The sequence below is a fragment of the Ochotona curzoniae genome, unplaced genomic scaffold (genome assembly GCF_017591425.1).
Source record: "Ochotona curzoniae isolate NIBS_2020 unplaced genomic scaffold, NIBS_Ocur_1.0 contig_3819, whole genome shotgun sequence".
Classification (NCBI taxonomy): domain Eukaryota; kingdom Metazoa; phylum Chordata; class Mammalia; order Lagomorpha; family Ochotonidae; genus Ochotona; species Ochotona curzoniae.
Window position 1 is genome coordinate 50,633,687 of NW_024466004.1, and position 21,103 is coordinate 50,654,789.

The 21,103-nt window shown below is 37.6% G+C and overlaps 1 protein-coding gene across 3 annotated transcripts in view; it reads left to right on the top strand.

Moving 5' to 3' along the window:
• The first annotated feature begins 2,936 nt into the window (after positions 1-2,936).
• The window catches only part of GRIK2 (glutamate ionotropic receptor kainate type subunit 2), a 577,027-nt gene continuing 558,860 nt past the window's right edge, over positions 2,937-21,103 (top strand). For all 3 annotated transcript variants that reach the window (XM_040983826.1, XM_040983827.1, XM_040983829.1), the window contains exon 1: positions 2,937-3,364. In XM_040983826.1, coding sequence (XP_040839760.1) covers positions 3,250-3,364 — 115 coding nt within the window. In that variant the 5' untranslated portion in view covers positions 2,937-3,249. The remainder of the gene's footprint in view (positions 3,365-21,103) is intronic.

The window sequence follows — 21,103 nt, forward strand, 5'->3', positions numbered from 1 at the left end:
AAGCAAATAAGATCATATAATAAAGTACATAAGCATCACTATTTCTAAATATGTTGGATCATCTGATACTGAAAAACAGTGTTTCTTTTTCTTTTAGAAAGGAGCAAATTTGGCAATGATAAAATTTTTCAGAATTAAATATGGTCAGTGAAATACTGTAGAATGACTTTATTGCACCTTCTGTATAGATTAAGAACTACAACATCTGATTTCAGCATTGGGGGAATTTTTAAGAACTTCAAAATCATCATCAATAAGGCATCTCAACAACATAGAATAATTTTGTATTGGAGAGGTAAATTTAGTCGTTTATTTCTCTTGTCCCAAGAAGTGAGTGAAGCTTAGTGAGAAAAAACGATAATTAATCCTGTTACCTTTGTAACAGATGGAAATCTGAAGGTGGAGAATAGAAAGTGATAACTAATTGCATATGTTAGTAATGTCTTTAGCCTCTGAATATTGATAACATGCTATTCAGCATTCTGAATATTTTGTGGTCTTTCAGACAGTGTTTATACAAGGAACAAAGTAGCCTAGTGCTCATGTGGAAAATCATAGTGAATTTAAGTCACATTGTAATAGTATGCTTAGGAAAAGTGTGACTATTACCATGTCTTGAGTATGTCAAGCAGTTTCAGTTAGTCACATTGCAAAACACAGCACAGTTGACAAAATCTTGACAATGTAAATAATTCAGTAATTCAAATCCCTTGACTCTGTGCAGTAGGAATATGTTCATTGTCACTTCAAATGGCATTTTACCCACTCATTGTGTTACTTTCAATGTAACTCTTAGAGTAAATCCATGCCCGAGGCGCTGTCCATGGTCCTGAAAAAGGTCCTCTCCAGTACTGCAGAAGTTCAGTTAGACAGGTGAATTGTTTCATGTTGTCTTAAAGATTTTTTTAACTTAGTTGAAAGATGTAAATGATTTTAAATTCACCATATATCCAAGTTGATTCTTTGATGAAAATTAATATAAAATCATGTGCTAGATATTTAATAGTTAAATCATTGTGTAGGAATCGAGTCTGGAAACTTTATCTTTCACTTTTCCAACTATACATCCAATAAATAACCTCACACAAACTACATAACATAGAAAACTAGTTTATGGAGCTACATTGCAGCTGTAATATCAAATGTCATTATGTTAACAGGATAAATAAACAACGAATTATGGTACATTTAGTTTTCTCAGGTTCCACTAAATGCCAGCTACAATGAAAAACTGCAGTATTTTGATTAGTCATAGGAAAACATGCTATTTTCTGGTGGTAGATATCAATTATACTGGCAAATGAAAAAAACTGAGAATATTTATTGTTACACTGGCAGTCATTATTATCTCCTCTTGGATAAAAAGGGAAATGAGCAAATAGGATAGAATTAATGAGACAGCAGATACAAGACAGAACATATTGAGCTGCATGTTTTATAAGGGATGTTTTAAACATGGACTGAAGGAGTCGCTATATACCCTTAGTTTAAACACTAGGTTTTCCTTTTAAAGTGCTCAGATAGTGAAATTATTTGATTGAGTTGCCTGCCAGACTGCAGAACTAGCCATTCTTGATACTTATTTTTGATATTCCATTTTTGATGCTTCCATCTTTAAAAAAAATCAGTGCTATTTAATACATTTACAGAATATATATATATTTAAATCAGCATTTTGTAATATTTTTAAGAAAATAGATTGAAAAACATCACTATGAGTGAATGAAGAGATTACACTATGTTCTAGATATTTAAAGGAAACTCAGCAACATTTAAATGATTTGCATTTAACTGTTAAAAGTGAAATAGGGATAATCTTGCATTTTTTTTCATAAATTTGATCTATGTTGTTTAAGTTGGTTTTAAGAAAGAGTTCAATTGCATGACAGATCAAATGGTTTGCCCTTTGTGCTACCTAATCATTAAAAAATGTTGGCAATGATATAATTGTTATTGTGCATATTAGTTTTACTTAGCCAATGTAAAATGTTAGCATTGTGTATTTAAAAACTAATATACATACCATGTTGTCTGTTTCTGTGTTTCTCAAGTTTTTTACTTGCTTCAATCATAAAGCCAGCAGGAGGGAGGCTATTTCCTTTTAAGACAAAGCTAAGACATCCATTATTGCTCCAATCATATCTGATATACAACCTCAAAGAAAAATGATCTAAAAATGAAAAGAAATATAGACATAAATTATTGAAGACATTTGAGTGTGTACCAGTTCAAACATCAACATCTTTTATATATGCAAAGTTATTTTAGATTATCAAAATATGAGTAGGAACATATTTCTCCATTTAAAATTAGTAATTTTTTTTTAAGTCCACTTGCGTAGGTGTCTGTTTATGCCAGTTAGCAATCAATGAATGCCCACTCAAGTTTTTGAAGAGTAGGATTAGTTCTTCAATTGCTTTCCAATCTATGTTCATTCTCAGTCAATTTTTTTAAGTGCAAGTAAGACATTCAAGTAACCACAAGGTTTTTTTTTTACAGTAAATCCCTCTGTTTTATATTCCTTTCTTTTTTATAATTCATAGGCAAAGTGAAATTGTTTTGAGTAGCCATTTACTAAAACCGAACAGTTATTGTAAGAAGTACACTTGCACACACCACTCACTTTGCAAAGACTCACACTGAAAATCGAATCAATTTCCTCCACGTAAATAAATACGACTTATTTTTGACAACTCAAGGTGGGCCATGAGATCGGTTGCATAATAGATATTGGGAAGCTCACTGGCAGGGAGCCTGGGGAAGGCAGCAGCTAACTCAATTTTTCTCACTTAATCTTGGCTTCCCGTCAGAAGCTGTACAGCAGTGCAGTAGAATAGGGCCTAGGAAAACCTTGGGGAGCAAAGAGCCTTTTGTGCTGGGACTGTGGCTCCCTGTGGACACCTTGTCCGTTTCCACGGCTGGATTTCCTATTGATTTTCCTCCTCTGCCTCCCCAGGCTCTCGCGGCCGGACATTGTGGGTGTGCGTGCTGGGTTTCTCCCGGATGCTCCCCGACTAACATGGATGTCCCACCATCCCTTGCAGTGGAAGGTTGCTCCTTGGCGCAGTGAGTGAAGAACATGCAGCGATTGCTAATGGGTTCGAGAAGCCGAGATTCCTCCCTCTCTCCGTGACCATGCCGTGATCGAGTCTGCGGCCACCACTAGACGCATCTTCATTCCTGCCCTCACCGGGAGCCTAACGCCAGATCGGGGAAGTGGGGTGCCGCGCGTGTGGGCACAGAAACACCATGAAGATTATTTCCTCGATTCTAAGTAATCCAGTCGTCAGGCGCTCCATTAGACTCCTGCTGTGTTTACTGTGGATCGGATATTCTCAAGGAACCACGCACGTACTAAGATTTGGTAAGAATCCCCCTCCCTCCCTCTTGGTCTCCGGGAATCGGAGGCAGCCGGATGTAAACAGGCGGGTTCTCTCTGCCTGGCGGTGGACTGGGTGCTTTTGGACTTGCTGGCGGCTCCCTCGCCTCCTTTAGTTTTAAAGAGCCCGCTGTGCTTTCATTTAATTTCGTTCTTCTTCGTTTCTTTATGTTTATTTGGCGCCGTGGAAGGGAGAGGGGAGTACGAGCCTGTGGTAGTGGTCGCTGCACCCTGTATCCGGCCACCAAGCTGGCCAAGGTGCTGGGGGAACCTACTGCCGCCGCACCCGCCCATGGCCCGGAGCCTCGTGGGCTGCAAGGAAGGAGCTGTCGGTGCCAAAGTGCGTGCGGGGGCTGCACGCCTGTGGGCTTGCGGGGCTGAGGAGTGCGTGTCTGGTAACTTAGGCGAGTTGCTTCTGTCCGCTTCCGCCCGGATGTTGGTCAGTGCTCACATGGAAACCAAGGCGATAACCTTTTGAAATTCTTTTCTCAGTGAGTCTTTTCAGCTCATTCCAGTGCCTTTTCAGTTTCTGGGGAAAGCGCAGATTTCCTTATGTGAAAGGACAGAGTTAAAAAAACATACCGCTGCAAGATTCAAGGCTCTATTTAATAAGGAAAGGTGGCTGCTTAACCGGCCGAAATAGCGTCATCATAAAAAAAAAAGCGTTTGTTTTGTTAACTTGCGAGCCCTGCTCAGTTCTCTGCGGAGTCTGGACTCCTCTAAATGATAAACGGCGGTGATCCGGAGGCAGAGAGAAGTATTGGGGATCTAAGTCCCCATCTCTGCGTTACATTGGACTGATGAGACACGTGACAGTTAAATTTTAGGGGGGCCTATTGTTTTCCTAAGAATCAGATTTTCCTTGAAGCTTGAAGACAGATTGAAATATGGGATTCCAGGGGAAACTGTGATCAGGTTTGCTTGGAGGACATGCAGTTCTTTCAGTGGTCAGCCTCTCCTGATGGGCAACACAGTTTTAGTAGAAGCAGAAATAGTAGGGAAAGTTGCCTGAAGTAGAGAGGAGGCAAAAGCCGACAGGGGAAAGGCTCTCACAGTGGCACCTCTTGACAGTGCAACTGGATTTAGACCAGAGAGTGCAGGAAACCGGTATAATCCTGAGCGTGTGTCTTTGAGATAAAGGCAAATACATCATTCACTCAAATTCTGGTCAAACAGTGACTGCCTGCAGCTTCCCTAATGCCAAACAGTGTCATGTCTTTTCCTTTTCCCATATGCCTTTGCCCCCAATTATACAATTGACCATGTCTCCCAGGGTTTGTGGAATCAATGTAGGAATTCCTTAGATTGGAAAAGGGAATACCTCCCCCACCTCCCTGTATAGACTGCTGGAGTCAAGAAGGTTGATAATGACAAAAGAGACAATGGATTATAGCTCAATTCCTACTGTAGCAGTTTTGCAGCGTTCTTCATGTCCTTAGATGGTGCTTAAGTACGTTGCTCTTAGCAACAAGCATCCACAGGAATGCTTGTTTCTGTGGACAGGATTAAACAGGTCCCTGTATCACTGGAAGAGTGTGGTGTGTGTGTGTGTGTGTGTGTGTGTGTGTGAGAGAGAGAGAGAGAGAGAGAGAGAGAGAGAGAGAGAATTCAACAGTTCAGGCATGGTAAGTGATACAGTATGGTAGTTTTGCACAGTGATTTGAGTATTACAGTCTGCCTATGTAGAATATTAAAGTATCTTATCATGTGTTTGTGAGTGAGAATGTGTGAGTACGTTTTCAGACTAGGTGGAAAAAAAAGACTTGGAGCGGAAAGCTGCCACCCAGTACTCAAAAGATTTAATTATTGCTGCTTGGGTCTTGCAGCATGATATTTGCTGAATCATTAGATTGTTACATTTGCTGATCATTTCATATCTTCATATTAAAATCTTGGCGACTGTAGCAGAGTGTGTAGCAGCTTTCCAAAAGAGCTGACACACACACAAAATACAGTTTCCTAGACCAAGACTTACTAAGAATGTCCTTAAGCAATAGGGTAAGAGACATAGACTTCCAACACCTGTCTTTTACTATCCTAAACCAACAGACCAATTTGTAGATAACCTGTCATTTTCTGCATTAACTCCAAACACCTTCCACGTGGAGGTCCATTTTCTCTGATTTCTGCACTGACTTCTGGGGAAAGGACTGTGTACATTGTAATCATTGGAACATTTCCCTGTTGGGACTATTTTGATGCAATGGTGCGAGTTTTATTTTCTTCTGCTGTAAACATACTCTGAGTGGGTTGCATGGTTGGTTAAGCGCGTAGAAACCACGCTTGAGAATGGCTATTTTTCAACTTTGGCTGCAAGTGGAATCCGTGCTTCATCCCTGGCCCTGTGCCCTGGAAGGGAAGGCGTTGGAAGTTGGGAGAGCAGCTGCTTCTGGACGGCGGCGGCCTGGGTGCTGAGGAGATCCGCTGCCTTGGATGGGGAGGCTGCCGCCAGTGCCCCCCATCCCCCACCCAGGGCCAGGCTAGGAGTTAGTTGCCAGGCGCCAGGCGCTTCAGCTACGGCGCTATGGCAACCGCGGAGCCGGCCCGTTGGCGACCCATCCCCCTCCCTGCTAGTACTGGAAATCCACCCTTGCCAGCTCTGGGCTGTTAGGACTGGGACTCGACTCCGCCTCCTTCTATCACTGTTTGTGAGGGAGGAGTATCCTCCGCTCTTGGTATTGACCCTGTGTCCCTACCATACCCCTCCCATCTTCTGTGTGCTTACCAAGCCCTTGACCTACCTCCCCCAGCCCCCCAGCCATTGCAGATTAATGCGCCCACTATGCAAGTCGCCGCGATTCCACCCTAGCCGAAGAAAACTTTGCAGTTGCATCCCGGACCTCCTGCCCGGTTTCTTCACCACAGCTCTCCCCTCAGGCCTGACTGCTGGGTTGCACAGTGGGTCCTGCCTTCGTACAGCCGGGAGCAAGTTTCTAGCATACGCGGATCCCATCGTGCCATCCAGAAGCTGTGTAGCAGCCTGGGCAGAGGGGAAAGCAACCCGCAGGTCAGCCGCGGGTCACGTCTCATGAACAGGATAGTGGGCGTCGTCTCCCGAGCCTGGATCCTGGATCCTGGATCTGCTAACCTGGATTCTCATGGGTGCCTATCCAGCGGGCATGTTTTGGGGATGCAAGGTGCACCCAAGAGTCAGTTCCCCTGCGTTAGGTCAAGTCAGAAGTTACTGTCCTGGCTTTCCTAGGTTCAGAGCCACAGCATCCCCAAATAGGCCTCTGTGGCGTGCTGGAGCTGGCGTGCCTGTGCATCCCAGCGCGTACCCACCGCTTTGTCAGTGAGGCGTCTTTGTTTCTCCGCAGCTGCGTCCAGGCGGTGCACCCGGCCTGAGAGTGGGAAGACCAGATCCTTCCGTCTGTGGGGGTGTGGCGTCCATCCCTCCCTAGCGCCTCACCTGCAGCGCTAGAACGTTTCTTCTTTTGTTAACTTCCCTTCCGGGGTTGCTCCCACTTCCATCCCTTGGGAAGAACTAGGAAACTTAAAGGCTCAAAAGCGGCTCCCGCTCGGCGCAGGGCAAGTCTCCCTCCGTTTCTGAGCTTTGGCGTGTTTACGATCTTCTTTAACAAATCACTCCTCAAATCACCGTTTGCGATATTTTAAATCAGGTTGTTATTCAAAGTCTTTATCTGAATAGGACTGTAGGACACTAGGAGCAAAGATATCACTTCCAAGTATCGCACACTCCTGGGCGATTTCTCCTAGATGAGTCTTTTCCAGAGGAACTGAGGGTGTGATAGACCACTCCATCCCTTCTGTTGTCTTGCCCTAACTTTTAAACAAGCACATAGAGTAATTTTCTTAAAAATCTTCTCATTTGCTTTCTCTTCCAGATGCGTTTAGGTCTCCTTGGCACCGCACCCATAGCCCATTTATGATGCTCACTCGCCAAAGGTGATGGCAGCCAGCTAGTAGTGCTCAGGGATGACCTGGACCAAAACAGAATGAATACATATATAATTAGTGGCAGATATACAGCAGTATCAGGAGTGTGAATGAAGTAACAGTTTTGGAAGCTGCACTCTGCAAGTTCTTTGAGATTTTTCTTTCTTTGGGAGGTCTGATGGGCAGGAGGGAGGCGTGGCCTTATATTTGGAAGGAGGAAAACTGACTGAGGAGGCAGAGATGAGGGTGTAACAGCCACTGCTAGTGATGAGAGATTAAACCCTAACACCTGCTTAACTAAGCTCTGGAAAGTAAGAGAGGGAAACCTTTTCAAGAGTCGCTAACAAAAGAGGCCTGCTTTTCTCTCTTTTTTTCTTTTCTAATCATTTTTTCTCATAGGTTCTCTCTCTTAAAGCTTCAAAGAATAATCTGATGTGATCCATCAAGGGAGGTGCAATCATTTCAGAAAATGACTTTGAAAAATGATCTTTTCCTTCTCTAGAACTGGTAGTGCGTTTCCATCCAGGCACATAAAACTGGCTTTGTGAAGTTGTCGTACAGAAGGAACAAGGGTTTATGTTTCAGTAGACAATCCTTCACACAAGTTTTACTTTTTGTTCTAACACAAGTGATCATTACAGTGGGTTCATCTGCGGAATTCTCAGATGACACTGTTTCAACATTTACTCAGCACTGGGAAGTCAGTGTGAATTACTTTCACACAAAGGAAGAAAATGCCATAGATTAACTTAGGACGTATCATTGGTTATCAGTCTTTTCAAGTTGTTCATCATTCAATGTAGTGTTGTCTCTGATAGTGATGATACAATCCTTTATGATATTCAGATCACATAATTTCTGATAAAATGCTTTGTTCTTTTGTAATAAATATTTAATGTTCAGGTGGAAGAACTAAACTCTTGTGATTTTGCATTAGTGTAATCTCAGTTATACTTATGCTTTATAAATTGTTGATGTTGATTTGTGCACCTCACTCAGGTAGAACATCATTCATGTCTTTTCAGTGTAATAACTTAAATCATTAATCTACTGCATGCATTAAATACTTGGGGTATTTACTTGGGCAGGAGATCTTATAATTCTCCTAATATGGTACATTATATTGATCTGTGTTGATTGTTTTTCCTTTGGATTGTGACATTTATCTATTAGGGACTTTTGATCTGATGCTCAGTTATCAAAGTATCAGAGGCGCTCTGAATCTTAAACTCAAAATGCTAGGTAGCACAAAAAGTAAAATTGAAAGCCCCTGCAAGAGAAGTTAAGTAGGTCCACATCATCATTACTGACTGATCTAGATTAAACACCCATGAGGAAGATTTTGATCTGATAACGTCATAGGGCTTCCTGTTTTTCTTTGCTGCTTCTGCTGACAATTTTGTAAGGTAATTAAATTGGCTGATTGAAGTCACAGTGGTCATGGGGCGATAAAGACCATTTGGATTTAATGGAATTTAAAACAACAGAGCACTGAACACAACTCTTACCGAACAAGAATTTTAATGGCCCATTCAGGGTGCTGACTAAATAGAAAGCCCTTAACAAGTTTAATTGAAAGGCCATGGCAGATTATCACTATATAGTCTTTATGGTTGAAGATTGGGGAATTAAAATTATCCTTTTAAAAGACTCATTAATGCATGATCAAGATTTAATGTGGGTTAAATAAGCTTTCTTTAGACCCTCATCATATACTATGAACCTAGGTTTAGGATCAAGTTTCACTAAGAATTTTTTAAGAGATGACTTAAAAATGAAACTGTAAAGCTCCCTGATTTCAAAAACAAAAGACATTTTAAATTCTTTGAGAGAAGACAATGTGTTGAGAGGAAATATTGACCAGGAATCCTTTGTTCATAACTGAAAATGTAAAGAAATTGAATTTCCTTTTTAAGTTTTTATTTTTATACCTTTTTTTTTTTTAAAATAAGACTTGTAAAAATGGACAAACTGTAGAGATTATATAAAGAAGTGTTTTCTTTTTGAAGAAAATATTAATAAGCATTTGATCCATTTTATGTGTATTTTTTGGTAATCCTAGTCTCTTAATTCTGCAATAGGAAAATTCTGCATTCAGGTTACCATATTTTAGTATACTTTAAGTTATCGCTGCCCCAGAAAAAACATGAATTTCTTGCTGTATACTAGAAAGAATAAAGTATGATTAATTCCAAGGTGGAATACAAGTCTCATTGTTATCCACTCCACCCAATTTGTGTCTGGAATAATTGCTTACTCAGGGTTCTCCATTCCTTTGATATTGCCAGAAAAAACCTGAAACTCAAAGTATGATGGAACAGTTTCCCCAAATTGAGTTGTACATAATTCTGAAAATTGATGAAATGACATTTTGTTGGTCAAACTAGGAACATTTAGCAGGTGATGTAGTCTAAGGGCCATCCACTTTTGCCCTTAAGCCAACCTCACATGCCACAAACTCTCCTAGACACACATGCCTTCTTCACCATTCTTTGACTCCCAAACAAGTAAGGATTATCTCTTCCACACACCCTAAGACCAACCATTTTTTTGAAGTGTAAAGTAATTGATCTGATAAAAACTAATCTGTGTGTAAGTAGGATATTGGAGAAGACTCCAAATAACTTTCTTCAGGATTTTTAATTTTTTGTTTTACTTCTGTGTTTGAGTTGAGGTTTCTGTACGAAGAGCATTTGTATATAAGATTTGCTGCTCGAGTTTTTGCCTATAAATTGACTTAAACACTTTATTTCTGTAATTTAAAAATTGAATATGCTCTTCAGGGTTTAGGTTAGATAACTGAGTCTCTAGATAATGGGACCATGTATGAAGATCCGAAATGCTTTGTGGAGGTTAAGTGAGAATACTGAAGCCTAACGGAGTACTGAGTGGTTAGGGAGGTGAGGAGAAGGCTGAGAAAACTGGGTAATGACATTTGATGAACAGTCGTTTCTAGATTTACTGCCTGACATCCTGATGTTTTGTAAATACATCTTGTTGATCATATCAGTCCAAGTCATTGAGCATATGTGATTATTTTAAGATGCCAAGATATACTTACGTTGTCATCTTTTCTCTCAACCAAAGGGATCTTCAATTTCTTTCTACTTTTAAATCAATCAGCTAGTTTTGCATCATTAAACTAATTTAAGTTTTGGAAACTGTTGTCGCCAGCTTTTGTATTTGCTTGACCTATTATATTGGGAATGTTGCCTAGCTAAAATGATCCAGCAAGCAAAACAAATATATGAAGAAATCATCAGTGTTTTTTAATATTTGGCTTGTCTTTTCTGCCTTTTAAATCCTGCCTTTATTTTTGTTTTCCAAAGCATCTTCATTCAGTCCATCATAGTTTTAGTACAGTCAGATCGCTCCTCTACCAGAAAGTGAAATGAGAATTCTTTTAATATGAATGCAAACTATTTAATCCCAGATCATCTGAACGAAACATATTCTAAGTTAAGAGATGAATTGCCAAGGACAGTTAAAAAGTTTGTCTTGGGTCACCATTAGTGTCAAATTTTAAATCAAAACGTAGGTACTCAAGCAGCTAAGTCTAATGATGTTTCCCCCTGAATAATGATACTTTTTTCGGTGTAAACCCTAACTCCCTTTGTTTTATGTCAGAGATGTGGAATTCTGGTTGGGTCTTGAAAAAAGGGTGGCAGAGAGAGGTGGGATGTATCTTTAATGGGAGAACTAGCACAAGACAAAGAATTCAGGCATCAATGTAAAAGTTACCTTTAGGTCAGTCAAATGATGAATCACCCTTGGTTTTTCAGGCCTTTTATATTTAAGTTATGTAAGATTTGGACTTCTGTGTGTAGTTCCTGGAAAGCTATTGAATGTGATCCTTAACAAACAGTCAAGAATTTTGAATTTTGTGGCTTGGTGTGTGTGTGTGTGTGTGTGTGTGTGTGTGTGTGTGTGTGTGTGTATGTGTTTACTAATTTGTAGATTCCCTTATCTTAGTGAAAGACCTTTTCTGCTTCTTGATCACTGAAACTTTCAAAAAGTTTTTGGCCAAGCATCACGTTTTGGTTAAAGCCTTCAGAGAAACAATACTAAGAATAATCACACACACACACACACACACACACACACTATATTTAGGGAAATACTTAATAATTATTTGGGTCAATTTAATATGGAGGCTGAGATGTCTTGGAATCTGCCATCAGCAAACAAGAGACGCAATGGTATGGTTCCAATCCAAAAGTCCACAGCCTGGAAGCTCAGGATGAATCATGTTGTAGTCTGAACAAAGGAAGGTAATATGTCCTCACTGCAAGACATTCAGAATTCTCTTACTCCTCTGCAGCAACTGCCCATTGTTTATTCAGACCTTCAACTGTGGCTAAGACACACATTATGGATTTACTAGGTATACAAGTTCAAAGTTAATCTCTGTATAAGCACATTTATAGACAACTACCAGGAAGTTTGGTCAAATATCTGGGCGCTGTGTGGTTCAACCAAGTTGATACATAAAGTGAACCACCATAAACATACTTCTGAAACCAAAAAAAAAAAAAGGAATGAATGTCTTAATACAGTGTGACATTAAATGATTAAGCAAGAAAATGTTGTTAATTAATCTCAAGGAAAAGTACTAGAAGGGGATTTGCTTCTTTTTGTGATACAGTAAATTACTTAATTCAGAGTTCTCTCTGTTACCTGAAACATACACATGTGAGTATACATAGTTAACAAATTATGTGCATTTGGATATAGAATTATATATAAAATCCTTCTAAATTGGCATTACGTTAAATTTAAAAATAGTTTTAAAGATCTTTCAAAATATAAATTAAATTTCAGCTCTCTCCAAAGGTCTTTTTTTTTTCTTTTTATAAAAAAAGTTTTTTATAAAAACATGGTGTAGAATAGATTCAAGCATTGACAATAGTATTTGATGACCTGTGTTCTCAGACTTCAGACTTTATTATACATCAGAAGCAAAAAGGGCTTTAAATAATTTAAATTGCTGGTCTCCAAATCTGAATATTTGGTTTCAGATGCTTTTGCTTTTTCATAAACATTTGTGTGGTCTACATTCATTCATGTATTGTAAAATTTGTTACAGTAGTGTTTCATTGTTTTGTGTTTCTCAATTTAGAGCTATTCACTTCATTTATTAAATTTATTCCTCTCTATGTTACTTAAAATTATATGGTTCTATCGGTTGTCCTTATTCCTTGGATTCAGAATTGATTTTTTTTTGCAACACTTGTAAGTAACTATACTTACAAGAAGCAAAACAAAACTTTGCCACAGATGGAGAATGAATCACTGAGGTAGATATTCCTAACATTTCCTTTTATTTTTAAATTTATGACTCCTTTATTTGTAATAAGATGATCATCACAATTCTGAGTGGGGAGTTGATAATCATGATTATTAGACTATATAAACAATGAGTAAACTATGTTGACAATGGTTGAGGTTTGGATATTTTAGCACACCACTGAAGAACTGAGAATTTAGAATATTCATACCCTCTGACCCAAGGGATCTTAAACAGGTGTAATTTACAAGTAATGCCTAAGATGATATATGATTATTGAATATTGTCTTCTGTTTGTTTTCTCAAACTTGGTCAGAAAAATTCCCAGTCATTTTGCTCTAATTGGGAGCATCTCTACTTTGCAGTTGCCATGTATAGTATACATGTTAATGGACCAGAATCTGGACTAGAAGTAGTGTTGAGACTAGCTAGTATTTATAAAACTTAGCGGATGATGAAGGATCTACCCTAATCTTTGTCCTCATTTCTCTGTTTTTACTCTCTGGGCCATTTCAATGTCATGCTTGCAGGGTACAAACACTATTTGGATCATGCATGTATTACAAATAATTATGCATACTACTTATGTTAGTAGGAGTGTTCAGTATTTGTGCAAATTATTGATAAATGGTTTTCATATGGATTACTTACTAGGTGAAAAATATGAGTTATGATGTGTAGTCATACAGTTGAACTAGCCATCTGAAATTTTACAGAGAATTGTGTAGAGGAGCTATTTTACTTACTGTAAGTTGAAAGTAGCATGATTATAGATTCCTTAGGGATTTCACTATAATAAAGTCATCATAATTACATATGATTCTAATTTTAAGATTATTTTTGAAGAAACACCCTTAACTTTATTATTCTTCAGAAGTTTTCTTACTTAGAATTTACTATGTTAAAAAATGTCTAAATATGTTTAATTCCTTTAATAGTAAATAGTTATAGAGGATTTAGTAATTAAGAGTATACAGATATATAATTTCAATGAAATATATCTGGTGTTGTGCAATTATTTAGAAGATAAGCCATGAAAAATCCTCTTGCATGGCATAAATTTCACACTATTTATCCAGTTGTAGTTAAGGATTACTGTATTTTGACTATTTGTGCATGATTTTATACAAACACACATATATATATCATATGTGGTATATATGTGATCTGTATGTATACATACTTATACATACCTAAATGTGATGTATATGATAATGTGAAAAATGTAATAGAGAATAAATATCAAATTTATGTTTTCAATGATAGTAATTATTATCTTTAGGTAAAATCCTCTGACTTTACTATACTTGACAGCCAAAGGTAAACGTTAATAGAAGTGAATTTCCCTGTATGTTTTAGAATCATCCATCTTTTATTTCCCAGCAGGAAGATTCTATCAACATTTTAAAGGCAAATAAGAACACAATCATATATAAGCTTTCAGAGTGCCATATTAAGTAAACTGGAGAAAGATTTTTAGTCCTCAAATATGTTTTTATTTTTCTTCTGTTTTATGTATATTATAAACCTGAATGTAAAAACAATAACTAAATTAAAAATTATGTTGTATTAATAATCCTTACTTGTCTCTTATAATTTCAATTTCTCCAGTGTTATGCTTCAAGAAAGATAAAACTAGATTTATTTACTAGAAATAAAGAAATGCTTTATGTTACGGTTGTTAAGAGGATGCTGAGTCTTCTTATCAAATTTCAATTCTAATTCCATTCTTAATTTAAGTTGCCATTTTCATTCACTGAATATTATCAGCATTGGTGTGTTATCTAAATCTTCAATTATTGGTATAATATGACAATTATGAACTAAGACATAATTAATGTTTCCAGTAAATGTAGAATTTTCCCCAAGATAGGTTTTTTTTTCCCTAGAAATGTATTATTTAAGGACTGATAGTGACACACTGGTTGCTTTGTTCAGGAAGGCATCAAGATGTGTAATTTTTATTTCTGTTCTATAAGTTCAGTTTCAATTACTTCGTTAAATTGAATAAATTTACTTTTACCTTAATAAGTTCACGTTTAATTTCTTATAATGTCAATGTATTTTATTTGGTCATGATTATTATTTAATACTTAGCTTATATTTTATAAACATACTTATATCTACATTTATTATATTTACATAAATATAAATATAAATATTAATTTATTCATATAGAAATAATACACAAATATGTAAACATAAATAGAAATTTATATTTCATAGATTTAAAAATATAGTTATATACATTAATATTTAAGTATAAATTATATCTCTATATTATAAATATTGATATCTTTAGATGCACATCTGTAGTATGTCCATATTAATATTTGTACCAGTGATAAATATTCAAAAAATGTTATTTTTTCCTTTCATTCATTCTTTCAATCTTTCATTTTAGAAATGGTCTAGATTCTGCACTGAGCTTGGGACACTAAGAATTTTCATTGAAATGATCATAATTTATGGATCTTGGTGGCCAAATTATAGCAAATTGAATAAGTGTCACTAGTGCATGCAGTAATGCGCAAATAATTGTTCTCATGTAAGGAGAAGCACTTACGATCTTCCGAAGGATATCTAAAGCCTGTTATTTGTGTTTGTCTCTTAGATTTGTAATCTAATGGGGATTTCACCCAGAAATCCCATTCCTGAAGTCTGAAATGAAGGGCTGTGTTGTCTGTACTCCTTCCTACTGGCCACAACACTAGAGTGCTCAGTGGGCTTCCTAGGCTCAAATCGCAGTGGTGCCATAAGCCATTTATTCTGCTTTATATGTATGTATGTATTGGCTTGTTTCTCTCTCTCTCTCTCACACACGCACACACACACACACACACATCACATTAGGATGTAGAATATTTATGATGTAGATTCAGTGAAAAATCTGAAACAAGAAAGACATTCCCCTCTTGCCTTTCTCTTTATACTTGAGCAGTTTGAAGTTGATATGGTGGATCCCCATACTTCTGGACCCCATACTGCTTCCATCTGTAAGTATATTTACATCTGTTGTGGCACTGTAGAATACATTTTCTCTCATATTCTAAAATGGACATCTAGAAATCGAACCCACACTCCTGACAGAAGGACAAACACTTCCCAAGTGTTGCACATGTCATCTCACCTCATTTCTCTTTGGCACAAGAGGCCGTGAGTAGATTTGTTATTATAATATGACTGAGAATTCCAATTATTTCTTATAAAACATGAGGATTACACATGAAGAACCACTGTTAGTCTCTGTCACAGCATCCAGTGAACCAATTTGTAAAGAAGATTTTTTTTAAGAGTTTTACATTTGTGTGTGTGCGCGCTTCCATATGTGTGTGACTATAGAGTAGATATTGTTGGGAAACTCAGACAAATGTAAAAGGGGCCAGAGTAGTTTCATTGGAGATTTCATTGGAGATCTGTTTCCTGATTGTGTCTGGGAAAGCAGTAGAGGATAGCTCATGTCCTTGGGCCCCTGCACGGGAATAGGAGACAGAGAAGCTCCTGGCTCCTGGCTTAGGACCTGCCCAGTCCAGCCATTGTGACCATCTGGTGAGTGAAACAGCAGATGGAAGATGTCTTTCTCCTGCTCGCTCTGTACTCTGCCTTTCAAATAAAGATGAAATAAATCCAAGAAAATGTGAAAGTAAAAGAAAAGTCACAGTTATATAATTTTTCTCTAATAATGGTTATCCTTTTATATTATCTTTTAAAAATTAAAACAAGAATATTTTGGTTGATTTACAAAAGTATATATATTTATTATATAGCATGTAAAAACTTATAGGGAGTTATAAAGTTACAAAGTTATAATGAAAATAAATATACATTATCTCACCATATATAACATTTTTTCTTTCTCATTTACTGTCTATAATTGATTAATTAAAAAAATAATATATATTATGAAAAATTTTATCAGCATTTTTTCTGTAAGAGAAAAAAAGTTCACTTAATTGTGTTTGTCATTTACCATCAACCTACTAGTGAAAGATCTTGAGGCCAGGTTTTATAGTTAAAAATACCAAACCAAAGTTTGCACCTTGCTTTGCTGATTTTGAACTGTTTGACTATGACTAGAATATGCTCCTGAATCTAAGTTTTATTTTCTTTACTTATACAATGAGAATAATTCTATTAGTCACCTTATGTTGCAATTATTAGGATTATAAAATGACGCACTAATGGATTGCCTGGCATATCATGTATGCAAGTACCCAGTAAACATTAGCATAATCAGTTAGCTGATCATATAGATTAGATTTGTCTCACAAACTATTTGATTTCTGTAGTTGGCTGAGGCTCATTTAGACCAGATACTTCCAGAGTTTATGTTGTTCTTTTACAGTTGGTTGAATCCCACAGAAGTCCTACACAATCCTAAAAGGGCCAGTGAGGTGTTGTTTAGGAACAAGAGGGGCCAATCAGCCAGGTTCCTTGAACTATGCACTCAGGAACACACCTTTATATGGGGACAGGCCGCGTGAGATTTAATATCTGTAACTCTATAATTGTAGGTTGGGGGTAATTAAGTTTAACAGAAGAAAGAGCTTTATTTAGTTATTATTTTAAATTCCTAAATCTGTACTAGGCTAACACTTTGGGTGGTGGGCTCTACTTCACTACTTGCTTCCCGGGATACTTTGTCACAGTTGATAATGATGAGATTGCAACAAGGAGTAGGGACCCTTTCAGCAACATTCCACTCTGCTTTCTGATTCACTAAGCAAATTCCGGGTGTTATACTTGCTAATCACATTATTATCCCTGATGCTTAATTATTTTCAGTAGGGAAATGGAGTTGTTTTTGGGCTTCCAGGAAATTAAATTGAACTTTAGAAGCCACTTCTACGTAACAATTAACATTTTGAAATGGTAATTCCTTAGAGTTTCCATGAGTTTACCAAATCCCACCCCACATCCATTTTGCAGGGCATTCTTTTAAATAGTGCATTTATTTGTCCTGTTAGTTGAAGTTACATTTTAAAAAAGATTTGTTTATTTATTTGAAAGACAGAGAACAGTAGAGAGAGTAAGAGATTCCTTGGTTTACTCTCCACATGGTTGAAACAGGCAAGGCTGGGTCAGGCCAGAGTTGAACCAGGAACTCTATCCAGGTCTCCATCATTGGTGGCAGGAACTCAAGTACTGGGCTGCTCATTTGCTGCATCTCAAGAGCTTTAGCAGAAAGCTGGGTTAGAGGAAAAGATAGAACTCTGTATCAGGCTCTCTGATAGGGGATGTAGGCACCTCAAGCAGCAGCGTGGCTTACTGCACAGTGAATCTAATCCTTGAGATTTTTTTTTAAATTGCTCATATTTCATTAGCTCACATTACTAACCAAAGGATACGAAAATGTGTGGCTAGAGCCTTTGATAAATTAATAATTTCATCTATGCAGTAGGATATAGGTAGGTTCAAATTGTTCTGAGCCTATGTCACTAGAAGGTATTAGACTTCTTGTCTACTCAAGGAGAATGAAACAGTTTCAATGTCAGCACAAGAAGAATGCTGAGGGGGAATTATATGTGTAGAAGGTGAATTTCCATGTAGCTTTAGGACACCATCCACATCTTCTAATGGAGTCTGTGTAACCTCAGCACAAATGTTTTCAGTCCTATTTTCACAAAGTAGAGATTCTAGAGGTTGTGTCACCACACTATGTCCTCCTAAATATTCCTCCTCAATATAGCCTTACATTTTATTTAAAAAATGTTTTTAGGTTGTCTTTACTTTCACTAATTATTAAATAGCTGCAGTGGAATCCTGAATTTTAACTATCCCATCTCTTCTTAAAATTATGTGGTTGCAGAATTCTTTGAATCCTGGCAGCTGCCACTCATCAATAACCTTTTCCATGTCCAGGAAGCTACTATGGTCAGGAGCCATGAGACTGGCCTAGAGATGTGTGGAAAAGGTCATCCAGAGATTGGGATTTCTCAACCATTTCTGCCATTTACAAGATATGCAACTTAAGCAAAGTACTCAACTTTTGAGTATGACTTTTCTTGAGAAATGAAGATAGTGACACATCACTTATTTGATTATTGCTGGGATTATGTGAAATAAATTCCTAACACTAATAAAGTGCCCAAAAGCATCTCTTCCTTTTTTTGTTATCTTAAAAGTCTGGGTGTGGAAGTGGTCAGCAATAGGTTAGTTGTATATTCTATCAGAGCTTTTCTGTCAAATCCGGTTGTACATGTTTACTGACTACTACTTTCAGCTCTGTGCAATTGAGATACAAATTCAGCCCCAGGCTTTTATCCACAGATCTGAGAGAAGGCAGGCAAGCAGGCACCTGTAATTATAGCCGCAGTGATGAGCTGTGCCTGAATTGCATAGCACATTGAGAGTTTTCTGGACTGCTCAGCTTGGGTATTGCTATAGTGACTCTGGGAATAACATACAGTATTTTAGTGATTGTATTATGCATCCTAACAGAATCCTGGAATCCCCACACACATGCAGGAGTCTTTGTTGCTTTCTGGCTATGAGAAAAGAACTTCTTTTAATAAGGCAGACTGTGCAGAGTTTAACAGCGCCTAAATGGATTGGTGCCAGATTACACATGGAGGGGTAAAATCAAGAAAAGTCTTCTACTGATGCTTTTAAAATCTTATATTTGGGTTTTGGTAAAGAAAGATATTACTTTAAATATTTTTAAGACTTTCACCTATGCAAATGATGGACTCGTGTCTTTATTTGCATTCTTGAGCTTGGTTGTTCATGCAGGCATCTGTCCAGGCAGCACTTTCAAGAGTGTAAGGGGGATATGGTTGGCACTTTTTTGCGAGGCTGATAATGCGCAGGTGAGGAAAAGCAGGCGAGGAGGCTACCTTTTTTCCTTCTGCTAAATCCCTTTCATCAGTAATTTTTTTTCTCTTCCCTTAAATTCTCAGAAGAGGCGATACTCTTTTTCAGCATCCATTGAATGAGAAATGATTAGTTGAAAAAAAGCATCTTAAAATGGTATTTATGCAATCTAGAAGAAAACAAGCCCATCTAAACTCATGTTATTTTCCATTTTATTTCAATTTTTTGAGAGCCTCAGTTATAGGGTCACCCTGACATGCTGTGGGGATTTAAGATCTTTACTGCAACTCATTGAGGATGCTATTTTTAATATTATCAAGCCTTCATGACTTCTTAGCCCTGAAGAGTAGAGGTGAATCTTAAGTAGCTGCATCTAGGATAGCAATGAAGAAAGTGTTCTACAATCTTACCCTGTTCTTCCTTTTACTTTACTTTTCTGATGCATACTTTCCAAGTAGCTAAAATACTTTATCTGTTTTGTGCCTTGCCAATTGAACTCCAAGTTGATTTTACTCTCTTTGTTTTGTGAGTTCCATTCCTCTGCCATCATAAATTCCGTTTCCAGCTTTTCTCTCTATTGTCATTCTTCTCTCAGAGTAGTTTTTTTTTTAAATATTTTATTGGAAAGAAAGATTTTAAAGAGATAAGGAGAGAGACACAGAGAGAAATGTCTTCCAACCACTGGTTCACTCTGCAAATGGCTGCAGTGGCTGGAGCTGAGTCTATCTAAAGCCAGGAGCTTCTTCCAGATCTCCCATGTGGGTGTAGGGTCTCAGGGACTTGAGTCTATACGACTTTTCCAGATCTTAAGCAGGGAGCTGGATAGGAAGTGGAGTAGCTAGACCCCAAAATATCGGCACCTGCAGGTGGAGGATTGCACTGACCCTTCTCAGAGTATTTCTTGCCATGCTTGTGTAGCTAGTAGCTTATTGGATTGCCAAAGTCTAATGCAGGCTTGTACAAAGAGGCTAAGGTGGTGAAAGTTTTTAGTCCCTCTTTTAACAGTCAGTGATGAATGAGGTTCTGAAACTGTTGGAAATTCTCTGTAGATACAGTGCACATATATTATAGACCCTAAATCCATACACCAGTTTAATTTGTATGGGTGGATTTAGAGGGACAGTAGAAAATGTGTTTGAAATTGGGACTGCCTCATAGCATCAGTCAGTAACAATTCTTTAGAACTTTTAATTTTATATGTATTCACACACATTATTTACTTGTTTTCTGCAATAAGCATAAGAAGTTGATACTTAATCCACCTTTACACATCAGGACATAGGGGCAGAAAAAGATTCTGTAGCTTATTCTGACAATTCCAAATATATAGGATTCTAAGTTGGTTTAGACTTTTGATACTGTTTAGTGTTCCTTTCATTTCACAAACTTTTTTTAATCAAATTTTTTCTACTCTTTGATTGGGCTACCAGATTACTCAAAGCATCCTGTTGGAACTAGAGCAAGTTCTGTCTTCCATAATGAGAAGACTGCTGTCTCCCCTGACCCCAAGGGCTTGTGTTCTTCTGAAACAGTTCTCAAGGAGCCTTTCCTAATTCTGACGTAGTTCTCACACAGCGAAAGCACATAGAAGAGCAGACAGTATTCTAAGCTCTTTTCATTGAATATCTGCCATACTCTAGGTAAGATACAAGTGTTTTTATATATCACTTCATTCTGTCTTCCCAGTGAGTTCATCATCCCTGCTTTACAGAGTGAGAAAACTTGAG